Source organism: Macaca mulatta, chromosome 16 (assembly GCF_049350105.2).
Source record: "Macaca mulatta isolate MMU2019108-1 chromosome 16, T2T-MMU8v2.0, whole genome shotgun sequence".
Lineage (NCBI taxonomy): Eukaryota > Metazoa > Chordata > Mammalia > Primates > Cercopithecidae > Macaca > Macaca mulatta.
This window is the reverse complement of record NC_133421.1, coordinates 72,319,230-72,333,244: the sequence shown is the minus strand read 5'-3', so window position 1 is coordinate 72,333,244 and position 14,015 is coordinate 72,319,230. Positions and strand designations below refer to the sequence as shown.

General features: G+C 39.4%; 1 protein-coding gene and 1 long non-coding RNA gene across 33 annotated transcripts in view; one reads left to right on the top strand and one right to left on the bottom strand.

The window, feature by feature from the left end:
- Positions 1–14,015, bottom strand: part of TLK2 (tousled like kinase 2) — a 165,293-nt gene that overhangs the window by 66,113 nt on the left and 85,165 nt on the right. For all 32 annotated transcript variants that reach the window (XM_077972341.1, XM_077972323.1, XM_077972338.1 and 29 more), the window contains one exon: positions 12,196–12,363. In XM_077972341.1, the coding sequence (XP_077828467.1) occupies positions 12,196–12,279 (84 nt within the window). In that variant the 5' untranslated portion in view covers positions 12,280–12,363. The remainder of the gene's footprint in view (positions 1–12,195; positions 12,364–14,015) is intronic.
- On the top strand, positions 7,292–8,725 carry LOC144335847 (uncharacterized). The gene is made up of 2 exons (XR_013407042.1): positions 7,292–7,512; positions 8,461–8,725. It is a non-coding gene; the product is annotated as an uncharacterized LOC144335847 (long non-coding RNA).

Genomic DNA, 14,015 nt, shown 5'->3' with positions numbered 1-14,015 from the left:
ACCCTGGAGGCAGAGGTTGCAGTGAGCTGAGATCGCGCCACTGCAAAAAAAAAAAAAAAAAAAAAAAAGAATCAAATGATTAAAAGACACTTCTACAGATTTCTAGATACATGGTATATTGGTTTAAATATGCTTATATCTGATTCTAAGTTTTCTTCCAGCAAACTGAGGGTGTTAGAAAGTGATTTAGTGAGATATTTCTAAATTAAAGCTCACATAGGGCCGGGTGCAGTGGCTCATGCCTGTAATCCCGTCACTTTGCGGGGCCAAGGCAGGCAGATCATGAGGTCAGGAGTTCAAGACCAGCCTGGCCAATATGATGAAACCTCGTCTCTACTAAAAATATAAAAAATTAGCCGGGTGTGGTGGTGCGCACCTGTAGTCCCAGCTACTTGGGAGGCTGAGGCAGGAGAATAGCTTGAACCCGGGAGGTGGAGGTTGCAGTGAGCTGAGATCACGCCACTGTACTCCAGCCTGGGTGACAGAGTGAGACTCCATCTCAAAATAAAAATAAAAAAGGCATATATATATATATATATATATGGCCCAATGATAAGTAAAATGCAAAAGTTAACTGAGGAAGTAGGCAGTTAGGAAGTTCAAAGTGTGTGCACTTAACTTCCATGGAATACCATAAACAAAAAACAGTGTGCGCACTTTCCTTAACACCATGCTGCAGTATAAGCATTTCTGCTTCAATACACTAGAGGGTAAAGAAAAGCTCAAAAACTTAAAGCACCTTCCAAAGGACTTTAAATACCCATAATGCAAGTTCTGAATATAATACACAAAATGAGATACCATCAGAGACACAGAGAAGAGAAATCATAGGGATCCTCAGCGATCTCAGGGAATCATAGACTATCTAAGGTTAGCATTTATTCCTATGCAGCAAATATACCCCTCCATTGGTTATTAATCATCAGCCTACATCTGGATCTGCCTGTGCTGGATAGAGATCTGCTTTTGGGAGTTGCAGGAATGGCTCTGTATTGCCAGATCCCATAGAAGAGGAAGCTAAAAGGCCCTTCTACAGATTTCTTGATGTACGGTATATGGGTTTAAATATGCTTATTTCTGATTCTAAGTTTTCTTCTAGCAAACTGAGGGTGTTAGAAAGTGATTCAGTGTGATGTTTCCAAATTAAAGCTTTCTGTAAAAATACACATATAAATAGCTCATTGATAAGTAAAAATGCAAAAGTTAACTGAGGAAGTAGGCAGTTAGGAAATTCCTCAGTTGGGAAGCAGAAAATCCTCATGAAAATGAAAACAATGTTTTCAAAAGGTAAAAGGTACTACACAATATAAGGACCTCATGTGACAATGCTCAGATCAGTTAGAGAAAAAAATGCTGTAACTGATCATTCATTCGACATTAAATGTGATCCTCTGTGCCTGGTCCTATGTTAAAATCTAGAAATGCAAAACTGGAAAACAAAGAGACTATGTTACAAAAAAAAAAAAAAAAAAAAATCCATGCCAACAACCTATATTAATCACTCTGATCCCTCATTCAGTTAAGCTAAATACATTTTCAAGACAACCCCAACAGCACAAAAGGAAAAATCCAAGACGAAAAAACAATGCCTAATCATAGAGTTAACAGATAATTCAATAAACAACTTTAAAAGTAAAGTATCAGTTCAGCACTTGATTTTCAATATTTTATAGTATAAAATGACAAACTGCTTTGGTTTGTTTCATAAACTGAAACTCTGCATTTAGATAACTGGATTAAAGGTTCTTAAGATTAAAAAAAATAAAATAGGTTCAGAGAGGATCAAAAGGATACTGTAGCTACAAAAATTAAAAAGTAAAGAACATGAACAATCAAATTGACAAAATAAGATTATCAAAGTTTAAAAAATTTAATAGGTGAGTTAAATATCAAAATGGACACAGCTGAATACACAGCCAGTAACCTAAAAGACAATGTCAAGAAAATCTCCCAGAAGAGGCTGGGAGCAGTGTGTCTCACGCCTGCAATCCCAGCACTTTGGGAGGCTGAGACGGGTGGATCACCTGAGGTCAGGAGTTCGAGACCAGCCTGGCCAACATAGTGAAACCCCATCTCTACTAAAAATATTTTTAAAAATTAGCTGGGTGTGGTGGAATGTGCCTGTAGTCCCAGCTACTCGGGAGGCTAAGGCAGGAGAATCGCTTGAACCCAGGTGGCAGAGATTGCAGTGAGCCAACATTGTGCCACTGCACTCCAGTCTGGGCGACAGGGTAAGACTCAATCTCAAAAAAAAAAAAAAAAAAAAAATCTCCCAGAAGATAAAACAAAAGGTTAAACGGAGCACAAAAGAAAAGAAACGTGAATAGCACAGAGACCCTGAAACTACCTAATGGTTTTCTAGAGAAAAGAACAGAGGAAATGAAATAATCAAAGAAACAGTAAAATAAAATTTCTCTGAAATAAAAAACCCTTTTCATTATTTAAAAAAAAAAAAATCAACAAACTCAAAATAGGGAACTTTCTCAGCCCGGTGCACTGGTTCACTCACACCTATAATCCTAGCACTTTGAGAGGCCAAGGCAAGCTGATAGCTTGAGCTCAGGAGTTCCAGACCAGCCTGGCCAACATGGCAAACCCTGTCTCTACAAAATACATCAGGGCATGGTGTGGTGGTTCATGCCTGTAATCCCAGCATTCTGGGAGGTCAAGGCGGGTGGATCACTTGAGGTCAGGAGTTCAAGACCAGCCTGGCCAACATGGTGAAACTCTGTCTCTACTAAAGATACAAAAATTAGCCAGGCACAGTGGTGCGCGCCTGTAATCCCAGCTACTCAGAAGGCTGAGGCAGGAGAATTGCTTGAATCCGGGAGGCAGAGGATGCACTGAGCCAAGATCCATGCCACTGCACTCCAGCCTCAGTGACAAAGGAAGAATTCGCTCAAAAAACAAACAAAAAATCAGCTAGGTGTGGTGGCACACATCTGTAGTCCCAGCTATTTGGGGAGGCTGAAGTGGGAGGATGGCTTGAGCCCAAGTGGTTGAGGCTGTAGGGAGCCAAGATCAGGCCACTGCACTCCAACAGCCTGGGTGACAAAATGAGACCGTCTTTAAAAAAAAAAAAAAAAAAAAAAGGAACTTTCTTCTTAACCTAAAAAATGACCACCTCTGAAAACCATACAGTAAACATGATACTTTTTTTTTTTTTTGAGACAGATCTCACCCAGGCTGGAGTGCAGTGGCACAATCTTGGCTCACCGCAACCTCCGTCTCCTGGGTTCAAGCAATTCTCCTGCCTCAGCCTTCCAAATAACTGGGATTACAGGTGCGCACCACCACGCCTGGCTAATGAAATACTTATTTTTAAAGAACTCACATTTTCCCTTAAAATCATGAACAAGAAAGACAAGGATGTCCCAGCTAGCCACTTCTATTCAAAATTCTACTGAAGGTTCTAGTCAGGACAATCAGGCAAGAAAATTAAAAGCATCCAGATTGGAAATGATGTAATACTATATTCGCAGATGGCATGATTTTGTATATAAAAAGTCTTACCAAAAAAAATTATTAGAAATCATGAGTCCAGGCCGGGCATGGTGGCTCCCACCTGTAATTCCAGCACTTTGGGAAGCTGAGGCGGGTGAATCACAAGGTCAGGAGTTCGAGACCAGCCTGGTCAACATGGTGAAACCCTGTCTCTACTAAAAATACAAAAAATTAGTTGAGCGTAGTGGCGGGTGCCTATAATCCCAGCTATTCGGGAGGCTGAGGCAGGAGAATCACTTGAACCCGGGAGGCAGAGGTTGCAGTGAGCAGAGATTGCACCACTGCACTCCAGCCTGGGCGAAAGAGCAAGACTCCATCATGATAGATCAACATACAAAAATCAATTGTATTTCTATACTCTAGCAATGAGCAATCTGAAAATAAAATTAAGAAAACTATTCCATTTGCGATAGCATAAAAAGAATAAATACTTAGGAATAATTTTAACAAAATAAATATAGGACTATATATTGCAAGTTGCAAAACATTGTTGAAAGAAATTAAAGCGTCCTAAATAAATAGATATTTTGTGTTAATGGATTGAAAGACTTAATACTGTTAAAAAGGCAATACGTCTCAAATTGATCTATAGATTCAACACAATTGCTATAAAATCCTATCTGGTTTATTTATAGAAACCGAAAGGCTGATCTTAAAAATCATAGGGAAATGCAACAGATCCCAAACAGCCAATACAATCTTGAAACCCAACAAAGTAGGAAGGCTCACACTTCCCAATTTCAAGACCTATTACAAAGCTACAGTTATTCAGACAGTGTGGTCCTGGCATAAAGAAAGGTGATATGGTTTGGCTCTGTGTCCCCACCCAAATTTCATGTGGAATTGTACTCCTCATATGTCAGGGGGAAGGGTCTGGTGGGAGCTGATTGGATCACGAGGGCATATTTCCCCCTTGCTGTTCACATGATAGTGAGCGAGTTCTCACAAGATCTGATGGTTTACAAGTGCATAGCACTTTCCCCTTCACTCTTTCTCTCTTTCTTTCCTGAGAAGAAGGTGCTTGCTTCTCCTTCGCCTTCTCCCATTATAAGTTTCCTGAGGCCTCCCAGTCATGCTTCCTGTTAAGCCTGCAGAACTCTGAGTTAATTAAACCTCATTTCTTCATAAATTACCCAGTCTCAGGTAGTTCTTTGTAGCAGTGTGAAAACGGGCTAATATAACAAACATATAGACGGAGTAGGATTTAGAGCCCAGAAATAAACCCCTTGCTGTGAGTCAGTTGATTTTTGAAAATGGTGCTGACAATTCAATGGTAAAAGCACAGTATTTTCCACAAATGGTGCTGGGACAATAGGATATCCACATGCAAAAAAAATGAAGTTGGAACTCCTTCCTCATACCACACAAAAAAATTAACACAAGATGGAAAAAAGACCTAAATATAAGAGCTAAAACTATAAAACACATAGAAGAAAATATAGGAGTAAATTTTCATGACTTTAGGTTAGGTGAAGCCTTGGCTACAACACTAAAAGCATAAGCGACAAAAGAAAAAAACAAATACATTGAAATTTTCTCAAAATTAAAAACTTCTGTGCTTCAAAGGACATCGTCAAGAAGTAAACTGACCACCCACAGAATAGAAAACATTTGTCAGTTATATAGTTGACAAAGATCTAATATTCAGAATATATAAAGAATGCTTACAACTTAACAATAAAGGCAACACTATTTAAAAATAGGTAAAGGATTTGAATAGTGATCTCTCCAAAGAAGATGCACAAAAGCCCAATTAGCAAATGAAAAAATGCTCAACATCACCAGTTTTTTGGGGAATGCAAATCAAAACCACAATGAGATACCAATACACCCACTAGGATGGCTATAATGAAAAAGACAGACAATAGCAAGTACTGGCAAGGACATGGAGAAATTGGAATGTACTGCTGCTCGGAATGTAAAATGGTGCAGCTGCTGTGGAAGACCCTGGCAGTTCCTCAAAAACAGTTACCATATGACCTGGCCATTTCACTCTTCAGCATAAATCTGAAAGAAATGAAAACGTATGTCTACACAAAGTCTTATATATGAATGTTCATAGTAACATCATTCATAATAGCCAAGAAGTGGAAACAGCCTAAATATCCATCAACTGGTAAAAGGATAAGGCCGTGACCAACTGGCACCAAAAAAGAATGATTCTATTTACTGATGTACACCCATGAAAATCCATGAAGCTATGATAATCAAAGAAGAGAAAGCTGTTTGTTACCATCTGGCACAGCTATCGAACAACTCTCTACTTTAAAAGTTAAAAAAAAAATTTAGAAGCCTCATTAGTAATTAAAAGGAAAGAACTAAGCATTTAGCCTGTCTTTCTAGTAGAACTGTATGTCAGTATAGAGCAACAGGCACAGATGATGAAAGTTCTATTTTATAGATGTTAATAGATATGTTATAATGTTAATTTGGCTATCTAGCAAAATGTTAACATGTTTTTTAAAAATGCCTATTTATTTAGAGACATGAGGTCAAGATTTCTGAACTGTATTTTAAAATACTTTGGCATAAAAAAAGCAAACTACCTTTTTAAAAAATCAAGTTGTGAAGAACATCTATATAATGTTAAAAGACATGAGTTTTAAGGAAACAACAGACTTGCCATTAAGGGAAAAAAAGATCCAGTAGACCCTGACGACTAGAACTGTTTCAATCTAAACTAATTCAATGTCTCTCTTCTCTTCAGTGAGTCCAATAAAATCATTTGGTTTTGCAATGCCCAACAATGAAACAATCATAATATTGTAAATGTTCCTTGTTTTAAAGTCTTGGAATAATTTACAAAGCAGAAAAGACTCCATTATAGTTAAAATAACAAACTAAATATCAAACACTTATATTGTAACAATAACTAAACAACCCTAAAAGAAAGAAAGACTGGGTGAAAGTTATGTTAAATTTGTCTTTCATAATGAGGAGTAAATAGATCTTACTTAAAGTTCATTAAATAAGGCCAGGCACAGTGGCTCAACCCTATAATCCCCACACTTTGAGAAGCCAAGGCAGGAGGATGGTTCAAGACCAGCTTAGGCAACATAGTGAGACCCTGTCTCTACAAATAAATAAATAAGATTAAATAAGGAACATATTATTTGACATTAAAATGGTAATCATTAGAAAATCCAAAACACGAACTGTTAACAGTAGTTATCTCTGAGGAATCCAAGGGAAGAATTTCACTCTTCTCCTTCTCCTCAATTTCTTGCAGGCTATGTACATGTTCTATTTTTATAATTTGGTAAATTATTTGCTTATGATTTTCCCTGACAACATTCTCACCAATAGAGGAGGAAATGACCTTTTTCTAATCCCTCTACATTTCCCTTCTTCCTGAATCTTTATGTATGTTGTAATGTCATAAGGTTACAAGTGAGAGAGGTCAGCTCAGGTATCTTATTCTCTAGTCTGATATATACTGTCTTTGTACAAACAGACAGTCTTCATACTGGGAGCTAGTGTGCTGGTATAGAATGAGCACTGGACTGTGAGTCCAAATACTAATTTTTTTTTTTTTTTTTTTTGAGACTGAGTCTCACTTTGTCACCAGGCTGGAATGCAGCGGTACAATCTCTACTTGTAGCTACTGTGGTGCAATCTCTAGTTGCAGCTACCCTGGAAACTGAGGCAGGAGAATTGCTTGAGCCCAGGAGTTCCAAGGTTATAGTATGCTATAATGGTATGATTGCGCCTGTGAATAGCCACTGCACCCCAGCCTGGGCAACATAGTGAGACCTCTCTCTTAAAAATAAAAACTCAAATTTCCTACGCTAAAACATAGAATTATGTAATAATTTTAAACATTTAAAAGATCAAATTCTTAATATTCTGCCACATGCTATTTTTATCAACACATATTTAGATATCTTTCATTAGTGTTTACACAGCTACCTCACTTCTTTTGTCAGCTGTATAGCATTCCACTGTACAAATGTATTACAATTCATTTAACCAGTCCCTCTATAAAGAATGCTTTTACGGCCGGGCGCGGTGGCTCAAGCCTGTAATCCCAGCACTTTGGGAGGCCGAGATGGGCGGATCAAACCCCGTCTCTACTAAAAAAAAAAATACAAAAAATTAGCTGGGCGAGGTGGTGGGCACCTGTAGTACCAGCTACTCGGGAGGCTGAGGCAGGAGAATGGCGTAAACCCGGGAGGCGGTGCTTGCAGTGAGCTGAGATCCAGCCACTGCACTCCAGCCTGGGCAACAGAGCGAGACTCCGTCTCAAAAAAAAAAAAAAAAAAAAAAAGAATGCTTTTACTAACTCATGCAACATATAATTACACCAAGTGCCTATTAGAGCAGGTCCTGTTCTGGGCATTGGAGATACAGAAGTGAACAAAGCAAAGTCCTTGACCTGATGGAGCTTATATTCCAGTGGGGAGAAGTCAGAAAAAAGTCTATCATAGTACGTCAGCTGGTGTAAGACTAAGGAGAAAAAACAATGCAGGGCCTAGGAGCTCAATAACAGGTGGGGCGAGCGGGGAGAAGTTGCTATTTTATAGTGTGGCCAGGGTAGAAACCAGAAGGAACTGAGAGAGCGGGGCATGCTGATATATGGGTGAAGAATGTTAGGGCAAAGGCAACAGCCAACGCAAAGGCCCCGAGGTGAGAGCATCACTGACAGACAGAGTATTTGAGAAAACAAGGTGGCTAGTGTGCATGGAATCTGATGAGAAAGGGAGATAGTAGTAAAACATGTCAGGGTAGAGGAAAACAAACCATGCAGGGCCATTTTAAGGACTTTTCGACAGGGGAGTGGCATAACTGGACTTATATTTCAACACAATCACTCTGCTTTGCCGAGAACAGATTAAAAGAAAACAAAGGTTAAAGCAATGGGTCCAGTTATCTCAGTGGGAGACAATGGTTTAAGCTTGAGTGGCAGTAGTGAAGAGAATTAGAAGTGGTAAAATTCTGAATATAGGCTGAACGCAGTGGCTCATGTCTGTAATCCCAGCACTTTGGGAGGCCAAGGCGGGTGGATCACCTGAGAGTAGGAGTTCGAGACCAGTCTGGCCAACATGGCAAAACTCTGTCTCTAGTAAAAATACAAAAATCAGCCAGGCGTGGTAGCAGACACCTGTACTCCCAGCTACTTGGGAGGCTGAGGTGGGGAAATCGCTTGAGCTCAAGACGTGGAGGTTGTAATGAGCTGAGATTGCACCACTGCCCTCCAGCCAGCCAGAGTGAGACCCTGTCTCAAAAAAAAAAAAAAAAAAAAAAGAGAGAGAGAGGGATGTTAAGAAGAAAATGAAGGCAGATAAACGAGTCTGAAGACAGAGCCCTGGAACACTCTAATGTTCAGGGATAGAGGATGTGAGGAAAAATCAAGAATGGAAGCCAAGTGAAGACCATATGCTTAGAGAAGAAAGAAGTGATCAACAGTCGCTGATGAATTACGTCAGATGAGTTCTGATGCGAAGGTCATATCCTCTGAAATACTGGAAAGGAAACAGCTTCCAGATTTTTTGCAATGACAAACAATACCTCAATAAATATCTTTGTGTAAATTTTATGGGAATGGAATTTCTGGACCCAAGGATATGTAAACTTAACATTGAGATACATTACCAAGTTGTCCACATGACTTCAACAATTTATAGACAGAATAAAACTGAATGTATATCTAAACTATCACCTACACCAAGAACTATCAAATTTATTAATCCTTGCCAATTTGCTAGGTCAAAAATGTTATCTTGTTTTATTTTGCACTTCTCTATGGCCAAAATTGAGCATTATTTCATGTTATTAGCCACTTGCCTTCTTTTCAAAAACAGTCTTTACCTACTTTTCTATGAATCTGCTTTCCTTTGCTGATTTACACTTGTATATTAATACTAACCCTTTTACTATTTTCTTTCCTTATACTACTAAGCTTATATGCTGGCTGGTACTGCTGAGAAGCAAAGAGAAACAGAACTGTACCAGAGCATTTAGACTTCTGGTTTTCATACTGTTTCCATGTTCCTTCTGCATACATGATCATTTTGTTACTTGTCTCTGCCACCTCTTTGCATGTGAGAACAATGTGGCTACAGCATCTGCTACCCCTCTGATAGCAGAGTGTGTCAGCTGATAGCAGTAGGAGGTCCTTCACGTGCATCCACCACAAGCCTGCATAACCATATTTTTTACAGAAGATGGAAAGGGGAACAAGTTCTTGCTGACCAAATCTTGTGTATTTAATTATGTGCTCACTACACGGTGGGCACTCAGTATTTGTGGAGTAAACAAAGGGAACTCCTCTCAAGTGAAAAAGAGGTCGTTTTATTGCCTTAAAAATGACCAAAAGATAAATAACTCCCTGATTATCCAAGGTTATTCCTGGAAAAGTAAGATCCAAGATAAAGATTTAACAAAGGCTGGGTGTGGTGGCTCATGCCTGTAATCCCAGCACTTTGGGAGGCTGAGGCAGATGGATCATCAGGTCAGGAGATCGAGAACATACTGGCTAACATGGTGAAACCCCATCTCTACTAAAAACACAAAAAATCAGCTGGGCGTGCTGGCGGGTGCCTGTAGTCCCAGCTACTTAGGAGGCTGAGGCAGGAGAATGGCGTGAACCCGGGAGGCAGAGCTTTCAGTGAGCCGAGATCATGCCACTGCACTCCAGCCTAGGCGACAGAGCCAGACTCTGTCTCAAAACAAAAAAACAAAACAAAACAAAACAAAAAGCAAAGATTTAACAAAAGTAAGTGTATGATAAACATTAGCAATTTTGAAATGTGTGAATGACACATACATTCTCTAAAACAATACTATAGGGTACTGCATTCTCAAAGAAACTATTCCATACTGCTATCATTCCCTCTTACAATATTATATGGGTCAATTATCCCATTTTTAAAGTATGTATATTTCCTTCGTTACCTGGGGATAGGACTATACTGTCTTCACACAAGAAGTTTCCCCATTCCTTTGATGATTAAGATCAAAATACTTCTTTTTTTTTTTTTTTTGAGACGGAGTCTCGCTCTGCCGCCCAGGCTGGAGTGCAGTGGCCGGATCTCAGCTCACTGCAAGCTCCGCCCCCCGGGTTCCCGCCATTCTCCTGCCTCAGCCTCCCCAGTAGCTGGGACTACAGGCGCCCGCCACCTCGCCCGGCTAGTTTTTTTTTTGTATTTTTTAGTAGAGACGGGGTTTCACCATGTTAGCCAGGATGGTCTCGATCTCCCGACCTCGTGATCCACCCGTCTCGGCCTCCCAAAGTGCTGGGATTACAGGCTTGAGCCACCGCGCCCGGCCCAAGATCAAAATACTTCTAATATTAAACACTGAAATAAAAGTGAGCTCTATATACATTTAAGTAAGATTAATAAAAACAAGTAAGATAATGATTTATCTGTTTATTCCAGTGGGTGATGAATAGCCAGAGCCTATCCCAGGCAGCTCAGGGTGCAAGCAGAAACCAGACCTGGATAGGAAGCCATTCTGTTGCACACACACACCCACACTCACTCAGACTGCGACTCTGTAGACACACTGATGAACCTAACGTGCACATCTCTGGGATACGGGAGGAAACCAGAGTGCCCTGAGAAAACCTCACGCAGACACAGGGAAAACATGCAAACTCCACAGACACAGTGGCATCAGCTAACAGTGTCTAATTAACACTATCACAAAACGATGTTGAATGAAATGATGTTATTCAAGGAATGTTGTATCTCTTTCTTAAGGTAAAGCTATCATAACTATAAGAGAACGTTCCAAATCATACACAATAGCTTCCTATCTGGTTAACTGTTTTATTATTTGTATTTCCTTTCCTTACCCACCGTTTTCAGCACCTTTTTGAACATGGTGTAGTGTGGATTGAAGACTTATAGATACCTCAGGGCAAATAAACAGGAAACTTAGATTATAACTGGACAAAATGAACCGGTAACAGGGACAAAATTTGGATAAGTGGTGACAGTTCTGAAAGATGTCCCTGAAAGTAGAATAGGAATAGGGCGATGGGACTTTCTGTTACTCTTGGCAACAAACAGGTGACCCGGTAGGGCCCAGAAACCAGGAAAAATAACATTTGGTTCAAACTGCATTCATAGCGCCTTATGAAATGAGGTCAAACTTTCATAATATTCAAATTCTTGTTCTTCAAAGATGGAGAAAGAAGTAAGCTGAAAGGAGCAAACAAGTAGCCAAATATTCCTGAGAAAGCTAAGCGTACCAATACTCTGAAGGAGTGAGAAAGCAAGTGTGTACATAGCCCAAATACTACACAGGGCAAATGACCAGTAACCTTGCTGTGAGAATGCCTGCCTACATACTAAAACTGTACTGACTTGAGTATTAACTTACATAGATGATGGCTGAAACTTGGAGATTCTATTTTTAATTATATCTTGGTTACTAATGGAATTTGATCTGTATTTTCTTCTCTGTCAATCTAAGATGATGCTTTCCTTCCTTTCCATTGTGGGTTCAGGTATTGACAAAGCAGTCTCCCTCAGGAGTTTGAACCAACGGAGACTGGGAAAAACACAATACATTTAGAAGTGATGTAGAATTAGACATGTTTGGGAATGACGATAAGGGGAGATCACATTTTTTAAAAAAGTATTAGAAATGCCCTTATCTCTCTATCAAAATGATTAATCCAACTTCATCAAGGAGCGCTAGGGCAATGGCAAGGATCTGAATTAACTTAGGCTTTGTACTCACTGAAACAAAAGTGAAGCAGAGGCCAGCTCCCCTTTGTGCCAGCTGCTCTGTGTCAAGCCGAGGTTTTGCTAGCATCACTGACATGAGGGTTGGCAGAGCAGACTGCTCCTCCGTTGCCTCCTTTGCAGCACTGCCATCTAAACCATAGAGGGGCTGTTCTACTCGTCGCTGGAAAACAGTAAAGAAACACACAAATAACATGAAAAACATAATCTGATACTGCCCAAACATGTAACAGGTTAAAAACAGTTATCAAATATAAGATGAATGATTTTTTTAAAAAAGGCCTCTCTAAAAATAATTATGGAGAGCATACCAACATTATCATTGTATTATAACCTATCTAAAAATGTGACTATCTTACTCAAATTCTTTGACACTATATTTTAATGGTTCTATATTTATGAGAGTCTGAATTTACATGTTACTTTGTAGAATTCTACAAATCATCTTTATAATGCCCTCAACCCTACACAGGAAATATTATTTCTATCCTGTAGGTAAATGAAAATTAAGACACTGTCCCGTGACTTTTCTTCTCTTCTCTTTTTTTTTTTTTTGAGATGGAGTTTCATTCTTGTTGCCCAGGCTGGAGTGCAGTAGCATGGTCTCTGCTCTCACTGCAACCTCTACCTCCTGGGTTCAAGCGATTCTCCTGTCTCAGCCTCCCAAGTAGCTGGGATTATAGGTGTCACCACGTCTGGCTAATTTTTTTTGTATTTTTAGTAGAGACAGGGTTTCACCACGTTGGCCAGGCTGGTCTCAAACTCCTGACCTCAGGTGATCCACCTGACTCAGCCTCCCAAAGTGCTGGGATTACAGCCATGAGCCACTGTCCCTGGCCTGTTCCGTGACTTTATAGGTGAAGCTTATTTCACTCTCAATTCTATTCTCACTATACTATATTTAGATGCAAAAATCTAAAATAAATACAAGCAAAACAAGTTCCACAGTATACTAAAAGGATAATACACCACAATTACACATAATTTACTCCAGAAACCTAAAAATGATTTGACATTAGCAAATCTACTAATGTAATTCATTACATTAACTTTAGGGAGGGATAAATTAAGATTCTTCCTGTTGGATACCAAAAAGGATAAACACACTGTTAGGCAACTCTTAAAAGACTAGAATTGGCTGGGCACGGTGGCTCATGCCTTGTGGCTCATGCCTATAATCCCAGCACTTTGGGAGGCTAAGGCAGGCGGATCACTTGAGGTCAGGAGTTCAAGACCAGCCTGGCCAACATGGTGAAACCCATCTCCACTAAAAATACAAAAATTAGCCAGGCGTGGTGGTGGGCACCTATAATCCAAGATACTCGAGAGGCTAAGGCAGAAGAATCGCTTAAACCCAGGAGGCGGAAGTTGCAGTGAGCCCAGATTGTGCCATTACACTAAGCCTGGGTAACAGAGCATGACTCCATCTCAAAAAGAAAAAAAAAAAAAAAAAAGACTGGAATTATCCACTTTTAATGCAATGAAGAGTATGTTTTTCAAAAATCAACATAAAATATCATAACTAATGGTGCTAACACTGGAGACCTTTTCATTAAAGCTAGAAAACAAGACCAAAGTAACATATTCTCATATTAAACGTTATAAAAGTTTTAGCCAATGTAAAAAAGAAAAAAAATGAGGTAAAAATATTAGAAATCAAAGATTTTTAGTGTCATTTTTGGATGATATAACTATTCACAAAGGAAACCAACCAAATCAATGGAAAAATTACTATAACAATTAAAAGGAGTTCAGTAAGACGGACAAATACAAAATAAATACACTAAAATCGATAGCTTCCCCAACTGATTTTAA